The sequence below is a fragment of the Mesoplodon mirus genome, assembly GCF_964341445.2.
Source record: "Mesoplodon mirus genome assembly, chromosome: 17".
Lineage (NCBI taxonomy): Eukaryota > Metazoa > Chordata > Mammalia > Artiodactyla > Ziphiidae > Mesoplodon > Mesoplodon mirus.
In genome coordinates, this window is record NC_138993.1 from 70,188,535 (window position 1) to 70,207,480 (window position 18,946).

Here is an 18,946-nt window from a genome sequence, read left to right on the forward strand (position 1 = left end):
TACTTTTTAACAGGTGTTCTACTGAGAAGAAGGTAGGGATTGGAAGAAGTTGATTTTTTGTTATTATGAGCATGTATTACTTTGGAAATTTTATTAAAAATAAAATTTCATTTTGAAATAATTATATATTCATGGGAAGTTAAAAAAGTATCAAAACCAGGAGCTTGACATTATACAATTCACAGAGCTTATTCAGATTTCAACAACTATATATGCATTCAGGTGCACATGTGTGTATGTGTGTGTGTGTGTAGCTCTATGTAGCTTTATCATATGTGTATATTTATGTAACCAGCTCTCTAATGAAGATATAGGACTGATCTGTAATCACAAGCAACCCTTACACCACACCTTTACAGCCACATCCTCTCTTCATATCCAAAATATTCTTCTTAAGAAAAATGTAAGATTATGGAAAGAGAGCCATGATTTATTGCTGAGTGAAAAATTGTTACAGAAAAATGCTTTTGGGGAGGGAAAAATTTATGTACGTTTATATGAGCATATGAAGCTTTCAATTCAATTTCTTATACCCTAATTCAAATGTTCAAACTGAAAATCTGGTTCTCTAAACCAAACTTTGAAACACACTGACAGAGGAGACTTGTCAAGTTAATCATCCATCAATAGGTCACAGACTCCAAGTTCAACAACCAAAGTCAGTCCTCCTGAGTTCCTTATTGGAATCTCAACTCTGTTCATTTAAACAAAAGATTTATAAGACAAGCAGAGATATAGTAGTATGAACACCATCCTGTCAGAACCTACTTTTCACTTATTTTTACAAGAGGCACTGTTGACAGAGGAATTCCTGCTATGCAAATGTGTCATCTGAGGTCCAGTGAACATACGGGCCATTTGTGGAAGTGCTACTGTGACGGATTAAAATGGCAACCTTCTCAGGGTGAAGAAAAACAGTTTTGTACAATGAGAAACACATGTTCCAGAAACTTCTGGAGTTGGCATTTTTTGATAATAAGTTATAAGGCTTAATTTATCAGAGCCACAAAGTGAAGGAATTAATAATTCTTCAGCCACTGCAGCTGCCAGCATACTACTGTTATACTACTATAATGCAGAGACAGCCTCTTGCTAATTACAAATATATATATGTTTTTACGTAATTAATTAATTTTTGGCTGCGTTGGGTCTTTGTTGCTGCACGCGGGCTTTCTGTAGTTGCGGCGAGCGGGGGCCACTCCTCCTTGCGGTGCGTGGGCTTCTCATTGCGGTGGCTTCTCTTGTTGCAGAGCACGGGCTCTAGGCGCGCAGGCTTCAGTAGTTGTGGCATGCAGGCTTCAGTAGTTGTGGCTCGTGGGCTTAGCTGCTCCAAGGCACGTGGGATCTTCCCAGACCAGGGCTCGAACCCCTGTCTCCTGCGTTGGCAGGTGGATTCTTAACCACTGCGCCACCAGGGAAGCCCACCTATATTATGTTTTGCCTTTTGTCACTAACCCTCCTGGAATTATCTTTGGATAGAGTGTATGCTGGGTATCCAATTGTTTTTCTTCCATATTATATCTGTGACATTATGATTTATAGTAAGAAATATGTATTTTGTCTTCCTTTGTCCTATTTCTGGCACAGAGCTCCTAAAACCTTTGGAATTTCTGAAGTAACAGAGCAATTAAGAGGTCTTTTGTTATGTTAATGAGTTGACTTTTGGAAAGTACCAAAAGATGGGAGCTGGTTGCCAAGAGAAACAACCATGTGATTAGAGCGTTGGAACTTTTAGCATCCTCCTGCCCTGCTCTGGGGAAGGGAGGGGGCTGGCCAATGATTTAATCAATCATGCCTATGTAATGAAGGCTCCATAAAAACCCAAAGGGGTGGAGTTTGAAGAATTTTCAGGTTGGTGACCTAGTTGCTTCCACAGGTCATTAAGCCTGGCCCCAAACTCCATGAGAACAGAAGCTCCTTTGCTTTGGCCCTTGCTCTGTGTATCTCTTCATTTGGATGTTGATCTTTATATTTCTAATATCCTTTGTAATAAACTGGTAGTCTAGTGACTAACCTGGTTTCCTTAGTCCTGTGAGCTGCTCTAGCAAATTAACTGAACCCATGGAGGGGGTTGTGAGCACCTCTGATTTATAGCCAGTTGGCTGGAAGCACAGGTGGCAGCCTGGACTTGTGATTGGCATCTGAAGTGAAGGACTGAGCCATTAACCTGAGGAATCTGATGCTATCTCTGGGTAAGAGTGTCAGAATTGAGTTGAATTGTTGGACACCCAACTGGTGTTGGAAAGTAGCCTGGTGGTGTGGGGAGAACCACCACACATTGAAATTGGAATCCGAATCATTAATATACTACACAGTCCCAGCTCCATTCACTGAAATGTGCAACCTTTTTCCAACTCTCTGTAGTTCTGGATCACAGATCAAGTTTCCAGTCTGTTTATGCATCGCTCTCAGGTATTGCTCTATTTTTTTCTATCCCTGCAGCAGTATCACATGGTCTCAAATTCTATAGCTTTATAAAGTGTCTTGCTATACGGTGAAAAGTTCTTGCAATTCATACTTCCTCAAAAGTGTTTAACTTTTCTTGGATTTGCAGGTCCATACATTTTTTAGGAAATTTTATAAAGTTCCACAGAAAAGGGGGCAGAGTATATTTAGGTTGGGAATACATTGACTCTATATTATGTTGGGGAAAGTTGACATCTTTAATACTGAGTCTGCCAATCCATGGACATGTAATATCTTTTGAGTTAACTACTTTTTAAACAGATTTCATAATTTCCTTTATAAAGATCTTGGGCATTTTTGCTAGATTTAATTCCTCAAATAATTACGTCATAGTTTTCAGAGCTACTGTAGATTTTACCTTAAACATTTTTATTTCTGTTACTAGCTGGTATATTAAAATACAAGTGAATTTTATATACTAGTTTTGTATTTAGCAAAAGCCAACTTTTAAAAAAAATAAATTTATTTATTTTAGGCTGCGTTGGGTCTTCGTTGCGGTGAGTGGGCTTCTCATTGCTGTGGCTTCTCTTGTTGCACAGCATGGGCTCTAGGCATGTGGACTTCAGTAGTTGTGTCATGTGGGCTCAGTAGTTGTGGCTCGCTGACTCAGTAGTTGTGGCTCACTGGCTCTAGAGCACAGGCTCAGTAATTGTGGTGCATGGGCTTAGTTGCTCCGCGGCATGTGGGATCTTCCCGGACCAGGGATCGAACCTGTGTCCCCTGCATTGGCAAGCGGATTCTCAACCACTGCACCACCAAGGAAGCCCAACAAATGCCAACTTTCCTTGTTAATTGCAACAACTTATCTGTAGATTCATTTGAATTTTCTGTGTACCATAGCCTATCACCTGTTTTTCTTCTTTTTAATATTTATTTATTTATTTGTTTGCGCCGGGTCTTAGTTGTGGCAGGCGGGCTCCTTAGTTGTGGCATGCATGTGGAATCTAGTTCCCTGACCAGGGATCGAACCCGAACCCAGGCCCCCTGCATTGGGAGCATAGCGTCTTAACCACTGCACCACTGTTAGGGAAGTCCCCTAACATCTGCTTTTAATGATAATTTTATTGTTTTTCAATCCTCACATTTCTACTTCTTTTCTAGGTTTACTGTGCTAGCTCAGACTTCCAGCATTAGGTGGAATGGAGTGTGTGATGGTGGGAATCCTTATGTTGTTCTCAGTTTCAAAAGGAATGTTTTTAGAAGATGTAGTGGGTAAATAGTGGCTCCCCCAAAGATTTGTCCAAGTCCTAGACTACTTTGAAATGTGACCTTACTTAGAAACAGGGTCTTTGCATATGTAATTAAAACTCCCAAGATGAAATCATCTTGGACTTAAGAGTGGGCCCTAAATCCAATGACAAGTGTCTTTATAAGAGACAGAAAAGGAGAAGATATGGAGACAGAGGGAAAGACCATGTGATGACAGAGGCAAAGAGTGGAGGGATGTGTCCATAAGCCAGGGAACACCAAGAATCGCCAGCAGACTAGACTTTACAAGGAAATGCACAGATGGGTTCAGGATTCTTTTTCAGTAGTTACATGAATGTGTTCTTATAATTATTTTTAAGCTGGAGGTTTATGTTTTATATACTTTTGTATATATGAAACATTCCACAATTTAAAAAATTTATAACACATTATTTAACTGGAAGATGGGTAGAAGGGAAACAATTAGGAAAGGAATTTGTGGGCCATATGCTACTGTTCAGTGTTAGGATTTCAAGTTCCTTTTTAATTCTCTTAATCACATTTCAGGGTAATTTTCGTTCAGTCATTCATTCATCCATTCAATACTTATTGCATCTTTCTAGTTTCAGGCACACTATGAAACAGAAGAAGAGTACGGTCTCTCTTATCAAGTTGCTTAACATCTGGTCAGGGAGAGAGACTACAATTTAGATCATGACCCCATAGCAGGGAAAAGACAACGATACAAGTACACAGATGGAGAGATTCAGGGGAGTGATTCCTGCAATGAGCATTGAAGGATATCTAAGCCAGAGGAAGAAGAGGGTCGTGGTGTTCCAGACCAAGGGGAAGCATGTACAAGGAAGGTTAAGGAACAAGGCACAGAAAGAACAGGGATTGATTTTGCTGGACTACAGGGTACATATTAGGAAGCTGTGAGAGATTTGATTAAAGATACAGGCAGAGGCCAGATTAAGAAAAGCCTTGGAAGATGTATTAGTTAGAATTAGGTTTGGGTGTGAGGGAATGATTATCCAAAATAATAGTGTAAACAAGAGAGAGGTTTAGGGACTTCCCTGGCGGTCCACCTTCCAATGCAGGGGATGTGGGTTTGATCCCTGGTCGGGGAGCTAGGATCCCACATGCCTCGCAGCCAGAAAACCAAAACATAAAAAAACAGAAGCAATATTGTAACAAATTCAATAAAGACTCTAAAAATGGTCCACATCAAAAAAATCTTTAAGAAAAAAAAAAAAAAGGACAGACGTTTATTGCTTTCTCATGTAAACCCCGTGTGTGGGTAGGTGGTGGCTTCTGTGATGCTTCACTCTGAGTCCAGGACCCAGACACCCTCTCTTTTTAAGGCTCCATGGTCCAAACACAGCTAACAATTAGCACAACACAGCCTTTTAAAATAAAAGTGCTTTTATTATAAAATTCTAAAAATGTGCTTTAAAGGTCAGTCATGGGAATACTGCATAATAAGAAGAAACATATCTTCATAATCCAGACAATCACAGAGTAGATTTTATACTGTCCATGGAATTAATATTTAAAAGACATTCTTCTTCTTTTCAGTTAAGAAGAGTCTTCAGAGCACCATTATTTGAAGGAAAGGTATTTTGCGTATCAGAGTTCATCTTTGGTCTGCAATTAAGAAACAAAATATTTAGAGCCATCAGGAAGTCTTCTACGAGTCAAGAAGGCTTACATTAGTCTATTAATTATTTTCCCCTAAAGATGAAAGAAGGGGAAAAAAAAAAGCCAAGTTATTGCTAGAGGCTTTTAGGAATATTATTTGGAATCACCCAAAGGTAAAGTCACATTGGTTGGGAACCTGAACATCTAAGGGTCTGTATTATGGTAAAAGGCTTGCGTTATGAATGGTATCAGTGAACGGCTAGAGTAGACAATGGGAAAAAAATAAACAAAGCTATCATTCTAGTCCCTAACTGCTATGAATCTGGGGAATCATTTGGCACCCCTCAAAGTCACTTAGAGATAAAAATTTAAAAAGAGGAGTGGAGAAAGGGAGCTGCCCACTTTCATTTGGAGCCAACAGAAGCGTTCTGATATCAAATCACTAACTCCATGTGGGAGCATGTTTCGATTCTGGAAATTTCTGTTTTGTCACTGGCTTTCACTGATTCCATGGCCTTGCAGCACTGAGAGCAATTAATGCTGATGATGTACCACTTCTGAGAGCCAGTTAGTGGCAAATCAGTTCCCCCCCAAAACAAAACAGACAACCAAAACTGATTTGTAGCATGTACTGTTGTCATGGTGTAAATACTTCCACCAGGTGGTTTCCAAGCTACCAAAATTTAACCACTGTGAAAAACTCCTAAATATTTAACAATCTGTGAACTTGTATGAGGTGGCTCCATCACACCATCAGGGCCGGTAGTCATCTTATTCCTTTTAAACCCGCTTGAGAGGCAGACATGATAATTGCCAAATCTGCACTCTCAACTTTGGTTCCAATGCCACAGTTCTGAGTTTGTCCGTTCAGAGACATGATGCTGTTGCTTAAAATAATGTTAAGCTAGCATATTATATATATATATACAACATATAATACATATAATAACTTTGTACAATATATATTCCTTCAAATGAAAAATACCTATAATCACCGCCCCCCCACCCAACCCATCACACTGTCTTTACGCACAATTATGCACACAATTTGAAGGTGATACACTGGTTTTTGGTTCTTGCTTTGCTATAATCCAGATAGATGATTCTGAGCTAAACTCTTCTTTGGGCTCGGTTTTGTTAACTATAAAATGAAGGCATTTACTGGGTGATCTCTAAGGTCCTCTTGAGCCTGCCAAGTCCATATGTGCATCTGCCTTTTATAAACAAAATCAGTATGTAGTGGTATCAACCGAGATTGCGTTTAAATGAATACTCTGTTAACATGAATAATGATGGTTATACATTTTTCCATCTCTAAACTGGATGACGAACTCTGCAGAAACGATCTCACAGGGAGATGAAGCTCTTAGATGATAGGTGTGAAAACACTTTTCAAACTGTAAACATCTATTCAAATGCCACGTGATCTGAATTCTCACAGTAAAAATGGCTTCCCTCCACTTTGCTGAGAGCTCACTTCACTGCATCTTAGCGCTTGTCTTTTGCCTTGCTGGGATCTATTTTATCCGCCTCTGCTAGAATGAATTGCTTGGAGGCTCCAGGAGGCATTCAGGTAGCTGTTGCCTGACTGAACGAGGAAAGGAATGAATGAAGAGTTGGATCACTGTTAGTTCTTACTCTGACACTGGCTAGAAGGTGAGTTCTGGTTACCTTCTTCGTATGGCATGTGCAAGGAAAGAGGTCATCCTCGGTCTGTGGTTCTACCCTCTTCATGCCCTCCCGGATTTGGGGCTCACCCACTTGTAAACTGGCATATTCCTGTATAGGAAACAATACAAAAACATGTCTTATATATCACTTAACGTCCACTTACCAAATTAGATACACCGGAGTTTGCTAGAACACAGTCCACTTAACACATGTGTCAAGTTGTGGTATGCAGGGTCCTCCATATTCCCCTTAAAAGCCCAACAACAGAGCTTCTGAGAGGCGGCTGACCTTTGGGCACTGGCTGCCTATTTCTAAGGGACCACTCCTTAGTCTACGCTTCACTGATATGACTCGTACAGTATTTTTTTTTTGACCTTCTGCCACGTAGTGAAAATAATTGTGCTCCCCATCTTCCCTTGACTGAGAATCTGAGGATAGACTATTTCTGCCTGACCCACCATAGCTGGTACAGCCTCAGTTGCATCTTCATTCATCATGTGCTTGCTCTGGGCTAAGCTCTGGCCGAGGCGCTTAGGCTCGAAAAATGTGAGTTGAATGAGTGAACTCTACCCTGTGGCTCTTTGGGAATTCAAATAGTACATCCCCCCAGCTCCTTCTTCAGTTTACATACTTCACCATCCCCTAGGAAAGGTTATAAAGGAGGAAGGGACCAGGAATGACCAACTTTGTTCTGCAGCAGAGCCTAAGACACGGGGCTCAATATCTGCAATTCTGCAATTCTGAATTAAAAAAAATCTTAACTTAGATCTAGTACTATTATTAGCCAATTACTTGTTTACTACTGCATTTTTTTTAAAAAAAGGAACCTTTCAAATTGTCAGATATGCTCTGATTACAATGCCTAAATGGTAGGTCCATAAAAACAATTTCCAAGAAAAGTCATGGCCCATATGGGGTCAGCACAACAGGTCCAAACATACCTTGCACTGTATAGAAAAAGAAATGGTAAGGCAGCAGCAGTATTGTACAGAGAGGAAATGTGAATCCACGCACAGTAACTCTGTAGGATCAGAAGCCAATTTTCTAACCACATACCACATGGTTCTAATGTTAATACTTTTCTTTTAAGGTTGTAGCATTCTCCATTAGCTAATCTTTGGCTTTCTATTATTTTCATTATTATTTAATATTTATCCCTGATTTTTGCCTACAGAGGTATACATATATCTCCTAAATGAATACACTATTAGAAATTGTTAAGTGAAATATTACTTGCTACTAACATGACCAATTACAAGTATGTCTATTTTCTTAGAAAATACTGACCTGGAAAAGTTTAAAATAATAACAGAATATGTCATCACCCATGAGATTATTTCTTGCAAATTCTTGTCCTGTTTTTGCTATCTTCTTTGCCTGTGGGAACAAGAATAATATCCTTTAATGAAACATACTTTTCCCCATACAGACATATGCTAACTGATCTTCAGAGTACATTTTAGTGGGACAATAGTGGAAAAAATATCTTTGGGGTCTTGTGCGGTAAAGGGAACATTTAACAGAGTACGTTTGTTCAAATCAAAAGGACGATTTTAAGACTTGAAAGTTTGAGAAGTCATATTGGGCCTTCTAGAACTGGCCTCTCTTGGAGAGAAAAGGCATACAATAATTGAACTAACAATGACTTTGCAGAGTAAATGTAAGATGAAGCTTAATGCACTGCCTTAACAATTTTCAGCACACAATTAGTTTGATGCTTCTTTCATGCAATCCCTCATTTTAATCCATAACACAGTGAGTTTTTCCTCCTGCCAGGCTGGCCATCTTCATTTTCATATTGCTAGGGGAGATGAGGCAGTGCTTGGGGCTCAAATCAAACTGACTAAAGGAGAGAGCATAATCAAGGCCAAGGTTTAGCTTTTTGTGTCATGTGCAGAGTGGACAGCTAATCCAAACCACTATGCCTGTGTTTACCCTGAAGGGATCTGTGCTATCCGCGGGGAGGTGGCTTCCCATTTACAGGTAAGGGTCTACATCTAAACATCCCAAATGCTTTCCAGGCACAAGACATTGAAAATGAACCCATGATAATTGGGGTACAAAGAGACTGACCTTACCTCTTCATCGTGATCTTTTGCCCATTTAAGTTTTTCTAGGAGATCGCTCAGGTTGCTTTTAACTGGAATGTAGTGTTTCCAGGGCTGCAGTTCATTATAAAAGTGTTCATAGTAGATGGAGTCCTGCTTCAGCACCACACTGTCACCTACTAGCAGATAGGGTAGGCGATAGGCTGCAACAGTGCCATCGACGTTTATCTGATACTTATGCTGCAAAACAGCAGTAAAGTAGAAGAACCTCCATTTAACTTCCTTTTTCCCACTCTTTATTCTCCTTCTCTTTCCACACATCAAACCTCAGATACAAACTAGCCGGATTTTGCCCATGGCCTCCAACACTTAGTAAGCGCTATTATATACAACATGCTGACCTAGAGCTAAGGGCACATTTTGATGTTCTCCCAAGTTTCAAAAAGGGTCCACTAGGCTAATGGTGGGGCAGCCAATAAAATTATAAAACTGTTGTCCTAAGGCTACAACCTAAGGAAAGATAGATTTATCGTGACTGTGTAATCCATTTACTACTTTCTTGATGGCACGTGAGCACCTCACGATGGCACATTCTATGCCGTGTTACCTTTTAACATCAGGTGGCCACATGCAAGTGTTAATGAAATTAACAAGCTCTGGGGCAAGAACACCTATGAATCAAAATATTTATAGCACTGTGGTAGTCAACAGTCTTTAGCTGTAGCAAATTCAACAGGTAGAAAGAAAGCAAAGGTCTGACAAAACACCCTCTGAAGAGGGATGGCTGGTATCAGATTTGATTTGGTATCAAATTTCCCATTTCTTTCCAAAATTTCTGTATATGCATATGGAAGAAACACAGACAATTCAACTTATGGCCTTTAGGTCTTCCTCGTACCAGGTAACCCATCAAAAGAAAATCAGGCCATTTACAGCACAGACAGCTAATCACTGGCCTTCCCACCTGCAAGAGACAGCTGACTACTTTTTGGCCCACTTTTCCCTTCACCACATGGGGCTTCAAAACCCGTCAGTGGTCTAGAGATCAGGGCGGTATCCCACTGCTTGAAAAAGGGGAGTGGTCAGAGAAAGGATCCATACTGGGGAAACAGGAACAGTCCACATTCTAGACACAGAAAGTGTGTAGCATCCCCAGAGTTCCTGAGCAGAACGTCTGGATGGATTCCAAGTCATTTCCCTACCAGAAGGCCCAACAAGAGACACCTGGTTTATATTTCTTCTTTAGTCTATTATGATGCTATGGCTCTGGGGAGAAATATTTGTAAAATTACTTACATGTATTTATTAATAAAAAAGGATTTGGAGCCGAAATATGCTTTTCTTGAGGGTCAGTTGGGGAAAAATTATAGCTCTACCCAGGTCCCAAGCTCCTGTGCTGCATATTTAATATCAGGTCTAGGTACTGAGTACGACCCAGGTTGCCCCCCTAGGAACTGGTTAGTCCCCAGGGCTCCACTCCTTACGGTTCCTAAAATGTTGCACTCACCTCTCTCACCCCTGTAATTTACAGGCCTCGATTTCCCGCCCCCAAATGCAGGTATTTGGAAAAACACAAAGGATTGGCCATGGATGATGTCATACCTTGAAGAAATCAAAAAATGAAATGTGTTTTACAATGGGACCATACAGGCTTTCATCGTGTTTAAAGAAGAAAAAGTTGGTAAAAGCAGCGTCTATGAGTTCCGGGTGTTTTCTGCTGAGTTTAACCAACTCAAGTCTCTCTTTTCGGCTGTCTCGCCCTCTCCAGACAGCTGTGGAGTTTTTGCTTTCCCAGGGAGGACCCGTGTTGGCTTGAACAGACATCATATCCAGACTGACTCTGGAAGACAGAGAGTGCAACAGATTTTTCTCCCAAACCATCACATTGCAAGGGTTGTTGGGAAAGAACTCACCAAGGAAAGAAAACCAAGGCTCTGGGTCATCTGGGACCCATCTCTCACCGGCCCATGGTTTCGAGGACAGAGTCAGTCAAGTCGTAGGTAGGCATCACGATATCCTTGGAATCTGTGGAGCCACACCAAGAAAAGATCGGATGGATGTTTGAATCGGATTTCTTTTTTTCCAAAGGCCAGTCTCCCAAATTAACAAAAAACTCCACATCGGGCATCTTCACCTAGGAAAAGAAAGCCAAGATGGTTAAAATGATGGTATAGTTTTTCATATCAGCCATTTCACTATAATTGTCAAAACTCCACTAAAACCCTGCTAAAGCACATTATACCCAGGAACAGGATTCAGCATATGGCAATTCTCCTTTAGGCTCAAAGTAAGTTTAGTACCAAAATAATTTTACTGTAAAGTATCTTCTTTCCTTAAAAATATTTACTTATTTATTTATTATTTTGACTGCACTGGGTCTTAGTTGCGGCATGCAGGATCTTCATTGCGGCACGTGGGATCGTCATTGCGGCATGCGGGATCTTTTAGTTGTGGCATGCATGTGGGATCTAGTTCCCCAACCAGGGATCGAACCCAGGCCGCCTGCACTGAGAGCGTGGAGTCTTACCCACTGGACCACCAGGGAAGTCCCAGGTATTTTCATCTATAATATACTGTTTGGGGTTGAGTGTATCCCCCCAAAAGAGGCTGAAGTCCTAAACCCTAGTATCTCAGAATGACCTTATTTGGAAATAGGGCTGCTGCAGATGTATTTAGTTAAGATGAGATCCTACTGGACTAGGGTGGACCCTTAATCCAATATGACTGGTGTCCTTGTGAGAAGAGATGAAGATGTCAAAACACACAAGGATAACACCATGTGACTACAGAGAAGAGTGACGCAGCTGCAAACCAGGAACACCAAGGATTGCCGGGCACCCCCAGAAACTCGGAATAGCCAAGACAGGATCCCCCCTATAGGTTTTAGAGGAAGAACTGCCCTGCTGACACATTGATTTCAGACTTCTAGCCTCCAGATTGTGAGAGAACAAATTGCTGTTGTTTTTAGCCACCCAGTTTACAGTACTTTGTTACAGCATCCCTAGGAGACTAATACAGGTCTACTACCTGACATAAAACTTCAGAACAGTATATAGTACTTAAGGGTCCAGAATAGAACAACCCGGGTATTGTTATTATTTTTATTTTGAAAAATTATAGTGTAAAACCTGGGCTCAAATTGTCTATTATACATCTGAGAAAAGAAATACTTACTTTTCTAGTCAAAGAAAGTAGTATGGCATCCATGAAAATTCTAAAACCTACATGTTCACCATGAGTCTTGATATAAATCTGGAAGAGAATTGAATGTTTACTGTTAGTCTAAAAGTACCCGCTGACTTCACTGAGATCAATCTTATCACAATGATCTGCAGAATGATTTTTAATAAAACTATGTAGCTAGTTGTAGCCAAATGGTCAAAATAAAACATCACTAAGGCAAGAAAACCTCAGTCATGAATTGTACCTTGTTATCCTTCAAGGTATAATGACACAAGCTCTGTCTCTGTCCAAATCTTTTCGGGATTTCTGTTGCAATCTTTTCTGGATCAATGGTAGGGAAATGTGCCAGATCTCTCTGAATTTGAGTAATGGTTTCTGGGCAGTTCATCTCCCATAGCCAGGCTGCACTGTCTTCCAAAGGACAGTCACAATTCTCATGGTAAACTGGCCCTAATTACACACAAGGAACAAAGTATACAGTAATAATTTCACTCAGCATTTGAAACATGTAACAAATGTTCGTAATATGACTTTACAAGTTTTGCCTAGTTAGATGGGGGAGGGCAATTTGATGGAAAACATATTTTAAAAAGAAAAACATTTTTATTACCCTGCTGTATCTCAAGTTAAGTCTGTTCTGACCGCTCTTCACAGATAGGTGTTATGATATTTTCACAGTCAGGCCCACTTGGCACGAGTTCAAAAGAAAGCCAACGGTGCTACTTTTTGCTCTAAGTGGCTACCATAGTCCATTACTTTTTTTTTTTTTTTTTTTTTGGCAGTGCGGCCTGTAGGATCTTAGTTCCCTGACCAGGGATCGGACCCATGCCTCCTGCAGAGTCTTAACCATTGGACCACCAGGGAAGTTCCCATAGTCCATTACTCTTTTTTTTTTTAAATTAATTTTTATTGGAGTATCATTGCTCTACAATGTTGTGTTAGCTTCTGCTGTATGGCAAAGCATCACTCTTTATGTTTTGTGTACTTAAGAATAACCAAACATTGGTAAAAGGATATCAGAGTAGTATACCTGTTTTAATGAAAGACAAAATGATAAGAAATTTATATTTCAATGGTCTATTATACAAACTAGTTCTTAAAGTGTCTAAGGTACTTTTCTCAATGGATAAATCATCATAAGTAACAATACAAATGGGCATTCCCTGGCGGTTCAGTGGTTAGGACTCCATGCTTCCACTGCCGGGGCCTGGGATCAATACCTGGTGGGGGAACTAAGATACTGCAAGCCTTGAGGCGAGGCAAAAACAAAAAAGCAAACAAAAAAAACCAATACAAGTAAATAAAACACCCCTACTATGTTTAGTATAATATTTTTTTTAAAGAAAATATAAAGAAGCAAAGTAATCCTCAAAACACCCATTTCATTACTACTATAATGAATTAATTACATGTTTATAGAAATAATACTAACATAATATAGAATCTGAATTGAGATTTTACTGTCATTTATTTCTATGAGTCTCAGATTGTCACCTGACCCAGGCAGTAGTAGACAACGGGACATCTTTTTAAGGTTAGCAACGGGACATCTTTTTAAGGTTAGCAGATGTTAAGGTTAACATCTTTTTAAGTTTCATGCCCTGGTGGAGTGTGGGGAAGAAATGGAGGCACTTTCTAGAAAAACGTTTGCCTTTCGTGGAGCAGGGAGACAAGGAAGATTCGTGTGTCTGTATACACACTGCTTCTCTAATATTTTAGGGTACTGTCTCTGCTGAGAGGGAATGATATGGCTCTAGATAAGAAAGTTGTACTCTTATCCTGTATAAGAAAACAGAATTTCTCTGGAAAATAGCACTGAAACAAAACAAAAAAAACCACAGTCAATTCCCCCGCTCTCCCATCAAGTCCTCTTTCTTCCTGAAGTGACCGACCAAATTTCAATAACACTCATCAGTTACTTAAGTCATGTATCTCTAATTAAGAAAGCGCCATCGATGACCGTATATATAGCTTGATTCTTGCTAATGTTGTGCCTTTAGGGAGCAACTTCTCTATTAATATGTCCTTTCCTCTTTAGCAAATTGTAATTTCCATTTGAATCGTGCATTTCTCTCTTTTACCAGGACCCTCAATTTAGCTTTCAAGTAGGAAATGTCTATTTTTTTCTTTTAGTGAAAAAAATACCACGCTAACTTGTTTTTGTTGATCAAATGACATGTATTATTGTGTTCAAATACTGCTGTGTTAAAATTATGTTCCAAATTACCTTTTAAAATATATGGAGACTTGGCCACATGTTGACCTTGGAATTTGACTTCTATCTTCAGATTTGTGTAGCTCGCATACATTCTGTATCTTACTATGAAGGACCCGTCCTTTCGGTCTAAAATCTGGACGCCCACTCTAGTGAATTGCTCATCTGGGGCTGAGACTTTAATCTGGAACACCTTTTCACCCGGAGAAGATGTGAATCTGTGATGGGAAGAACAGTGAGATAGAAAGATTATTTTAAGAAACAACCGTGCAAAGATTATGTTCTCTAGTCTGTGAACCTTCCTATTCTCCTCCACATTCTCCCCCTAACATATGCTTGTTTCTTTTTCCTTATGCTTTTAGTACCAGAATGAATAGGATGGATCAGAGAGGAAAAAAAGAAGAGGATTACAATGGCCAAGATAACATAAAACAGTTTTATTAGAAAATTGCAAGGAGATATGTTGACTACTAATTTATGTAAACATAGAACATACTTATGCATTTCATATATAAAAATAGCCTTTTCAACCTACTATTTATTTCATGCCCATCTGGAAATTTGTGATGAAATGGTGCCTCTAAAGATAATGATTTTCTGAAAAATCTCTCTCAAAGATTTTTTTTTAAAGAATCAGTATTACAAATCACGCTCAGCCACAGGCAAAAGCTAGTAGGTAGTATATCACCCAAGCGACATTGTACAAAAGTTTTTTTTGGAGTGAGTGCTCTGGCTGTTACGATTAAGATGGTATTTAGTTTCCCCAATCGTACTATTTATAGACAAGTGACAAAATTTATAACTCTCCTTTTCTTTGCTTTGGGAAACTTCTTAGTCCCAAGATTTTCTGCCTACAAAATACACACAGCAGCATCCACCAATTAAAAAAAAGACAATCATTTCAGAAGTAAGTGAATTCTACAAATAAGTTTTAAGTATACTTTCAACCGTTGAATTCAGTGGAACGAAATAAAGTTGTAACAAAAATAGGAGATTCATATTTTGATACATTCCCCCTCAACTCTAAAGTTTCAAATAGTGCTTTATTTTTCTTTTGAGTTTCAAAACCTGCTTACCTGCAGAGGTCCACCTGAAAACAGAGAAAGGTGCAACCAAGCAGTTTCTAACAAGTGGGTTTAAATTCCTTATAACAGTTTATGCAAAAATAATGAGAAAGAGTACTTTGAGCAAAGTACAGGAGTTTGTTCCCCAGTCATGGGGAAATCCCTATCAAAATAGCCAGGAGAAGAGCTAATTCGAAATTATTTGTAAAGCTACAGAGAAAAATTGATTGGATGGGGGGAACAGTTACAACCAGATGTGAATAGCACCCAAATGTCCTGGATTTTAAACTGCTGTGGAGAAACGAGTTCTTGGGCGGATATAACTTAAGGGGAAAACCAGTAAGTTTTAACTGCATTCCAAAATAATCAGGGAGCCATTGCTCGACTTACTTATTTCCTGATGTGTCCACTGCCTGGATGTAGAAATAGCGCGCGGGAAGGACCACAGCTGCTTTGAGCCCGGGTCCCCATATTTCGCTCTTCTCCGGGCTCAGTCGCCTCTCTCCGCCGGTCTCGGCCAGTGCTGGAACTGTCCCCAGAAAGAAGCAGTAAAGCAGCAAAGTGCTAAACATTTACAAGATGGACTCAAAATGATCCACAGATAAATGAAGTGGAAGAGGTGGACGGAACCAGCCGCGGCTCCGGCAGGGGCACGTCGGCCGATCGCAGCAGCAGACGCGGCTCCAAGTGGGGTCCTTTGCTGTGCTGGGCAGGCGCGTGGGTCTCCCCGGAAAGGTCACAACCGGGGCGCTGGCTTGTCCAGCTGAAAGGTGCCAGTAGTTCTGGTGAAATGCGCAAGGACCACGCCGCTCCTCTTCCTCGGGATAACGACAAACTTGCGTTGCTTCTGTAACTGGAGCATCATTGAGGGCGAACGCGTCTCAGGTTCCAGCCCAAGGTGCACGGCCAGGGGATTGGCCCGCGCGTCGGCCCGGACTGAGTAAGGCCTCCTCCAAGTGGATGGCGCAGTGGACACGCGTCCCGGCGCCAAGGCTTCCTGGGACGTGTAGTTCGCGACAGGACTAGCGGAAATCCCGCCAGGTTTTACCATCTCTCGCTTGTTATTTACTTTGCCGTCACCGCTTTCAGGGGACAAATAAATAGTAGCTGCCCAGTAGAGGGGCACGTAGGCCTGGAGGCACAGCTAAGATTTTTTAAAAAATTGTCACTCTGTCCCCCGCACGTTCAGAGGGCAGGTATAAAACACGATGAAAGGAAGGTGTTGTCAATGATATCTGACGATCGGTCGCCCGGCACAGCCGTCCCCGCGCGCTCCGATGGGACGAGAGACGCCAGCCCCAGGGTAACCGGAGGCGCGTCGCGGGCCGAGCGCTGGAAGCTGTGATCTGGGACCGGTGCCGGGCTCCGCTGCGGCCGCAGCGACCCGACCCCACCGGACAGGCCAGAGGTACATCGGGCTGTGGGCAGGGGCCGAGGTGGCCGCCGGCGACTGTGCGCTGTGCCCTCTGCCGGGCACTGGAGCGCCGCGGGCCAGGCCTGCCGCCGCCCACCTGCTCTCTGCGTCGCCAACGCAGCCTGCGCGTCTGGGGGCCCTGGCCTCTCCGGTGCCCGGTGGCCATCCGAATGGACGCCAGTGCGTGGGGACACGTCTTCCGGGGAAGAAGTGGGGTGAAGAGCTGGGCCGCAGGGTGGCGGGAAGGGTCCGGGAGAGAAAGGACGAGTCCTCTCGGGAACAAAGCCCGATTTGGAGGAGCCGCGGGGATACCGGTGGCTCCCGCCCGGCGGCAGTCTCCACGCCACGCTCGGCAGGGCCCGGGACCGGAACTCGCGGCGGCCGTCCCCTTGCCCCTGCACGCCCGCCCGGGGCCAGCGCGGTCGCAGGAGGGGTCACGGTCAGCTCCGAAATCGTACCGGGAGCCTCTTCCTTCCCTTCCCCCCTTCTCTCGACCTTTTCAGCTGCCCCCCACCCCCCACCCCACCACCAAACTCTGATGGGCCGGTGGAACCGCCAGCCAAAGCGGGCCTGGGCGGGGGTTTTCTTTACTGTTTCCTTTTCGGCAATTGTCATTAGTAATGCTATCAACTCGTTCATTCAAAAGCTCGAATCGGGGCCTCCCTCTTCTCCCGGGAGCAGTGATCTGCCCGCGTCCCATTCCCCCCCCGGGAGCCCTGAGCACGCGAGCGTCCCCGGGCCCCCGGGCGGATAGGAGGCGGACACCCCGCCGGCCTCTGCCCGCTCCCCGTCGCCGAGAACTCCGGCTTCCCGCCGGGCGGAGGGCGGGAGAAGCGGCCCGGAGGCCTCAATGCGGGGACCCGGGGACGCGCGGCCCTCGAAGGCGCCGGGACCGCCGAGCGGCGCGGGCAGGGGGCGCAGCCGCGCTCCTTCCTCTCCGCCCGCGCCGCCTCCGCACACAGCGGCTCCGCGCGGCGGGGACGGGCCTGCGCGATTGTCGCCTCCATCCTGGGGGTCTCCAGGCGCCGCGAGCTTCGCAGAGAAGGGCGGAGGGCCCTCCGCTCGCCTGCCCGGGAGCTTGGGCTCGACGCTGGCCGGAGTGCGGGAGGACCCCCGGTATCCTTCGGAGGCCGGCGCCTCTGCCTGGGCAAGGATTCAGGTCTGACCGCGGAAGGGGCGTGGAGGGCGTGGGGAAGGGTCTGGAGGGGAAGGACCAAGATCAGACCTGCTGAGGCCCAGTGCGTCTGGCCCTCGGAAGAATATTCCATCCTTAGTAAGTCCTTACCTGTCCTTGCGTCTCAGCGGCCTTCCGTGCAGGATACAGATCATAATAGTTGTAATACGTGGAAGACTTTACTGAAGAGACTTTTTAAGATGTTTAGTTCTCTAAGCAAACTTGATGCTTAAAAACAAGGACTTAAGAATCTAACCAGAAAAGAGAGTGTAACCCAGGCCATGAACATTGGATTTACAAATGTTTATTTTACAGAGCAGTTCCTTCCAGGGACTTAAAAATCGTTACTCCAGCGGTGCATTTAAAGCTGGCCATTTTATAAAATTTCTTTTCCACAGAGTTAAACAGTACTTCTGTTGCTTGTGATATGATTTTATGAATAAATCATTAAGTCATTGAGCTTAGGTCCTGCAGTCACTTTTATTAGTAAATCTTCATACAGCATGACCTCGTTTACTGGATTAGGGAACCTGAGTTCTCACAGATGAGAACCAAGAAGTAGAAAAAGAGTGCCCTTGGCTAGAACTCCAGCTCTTGATTGCTAAGGCACTCCTGATGGCCTCCTGAATCTAGGCTCCAAATCCCCGGCTTACAGTAATACCCAGCATGGTGCAGGGACTTAAGAATATCTGTTGATGAGACTTCTACAAATTACCCTGGGGATACAGTAGGCAGGAAAACCAGACTTGCAGGAGACAGACATTCATCATGTAAACACACTAATACACAATGTAGAATTGCACCCTGGTAAGACCTGTGAACGAGGTACTGAGTCTGTACAGGGTGACCTGGCTTGGCTGGAGGAGCAAAGAAATCATCCCC

At 42.9% G+C, this 18,946-nt stretch overlaps 2 protein-coding genes across 6 annotated transcripts in view; one reads left to right on the plus strand and one right to left on the minus strand.

The window, feature by feature from the left end:
• Positions 1-5,080: 5,080 nt before the first annotated feature.
• On the minus strand, positions 5,081-16,386 carry POGLUT2 (protein O-glucosyltransferase 2). Of its 2 annotated transcripts, none has more exons than XM_082602094.1 (10): positions 15,867-16,382; positions 14,425-14,630; positions 12,442-12,647; positions 12,189-12,266; positions 10,976-11,148; positions 10,617-10,854; positions 9,045-9,254; positions 8,254-8,343; positions 6,967-7,074; positions 5,081-5,301 (listed from the first exon to the last, which is right to left on the minus strand). In XM_082602094.1, the coding sequence occupies exons 1-10, from the start codon at positions 16,046-16,048 to the stop codon at positions 5,284-5,286; spliced, it is 1,509 nt and encodes a 502-aa protein (XP_082458220.1). In that variant the 5' UTR covers positions 16,049-16,382; the 3' UTR covers positions 5,081-5,283. The 2 variants fall into 2 exon arrangements, with proteins under 2 accessions (XP_082458220.1, XP_082458221.1); XM_082602095.1 differs by lacking the exon at positions 5,081-5,301 and adding an exon at positions 6,693-6,883 and having other exon boundaries at positions 15,867-16,386.
• A 111-nt stretch (positions 16,387-16,497) lies between these two features.
• Positions 16,498-18,946, plus strand: part of BIVM (basic, immunoglobulin-like variable motif containing) — a 29,860-nt gene continuing 27,411 nt past the window's right edge. For 2 of the 4 annotated variants that reach the window (XM_082602090.1, XM_082602093.1), the window contains exon 1: positions 16,499-16,884. The gene's annotated coding sequence lies outside the window, so the exon portion shown is untranslated. Of the gene's footprint in view, positions 16,885-17,861; positions 18,050-18,946 lie in introns of those variants that run through there. The other 2 variants (XM_082602092.1, XM_082602091.1) reach the window with 2 other exon arrangements.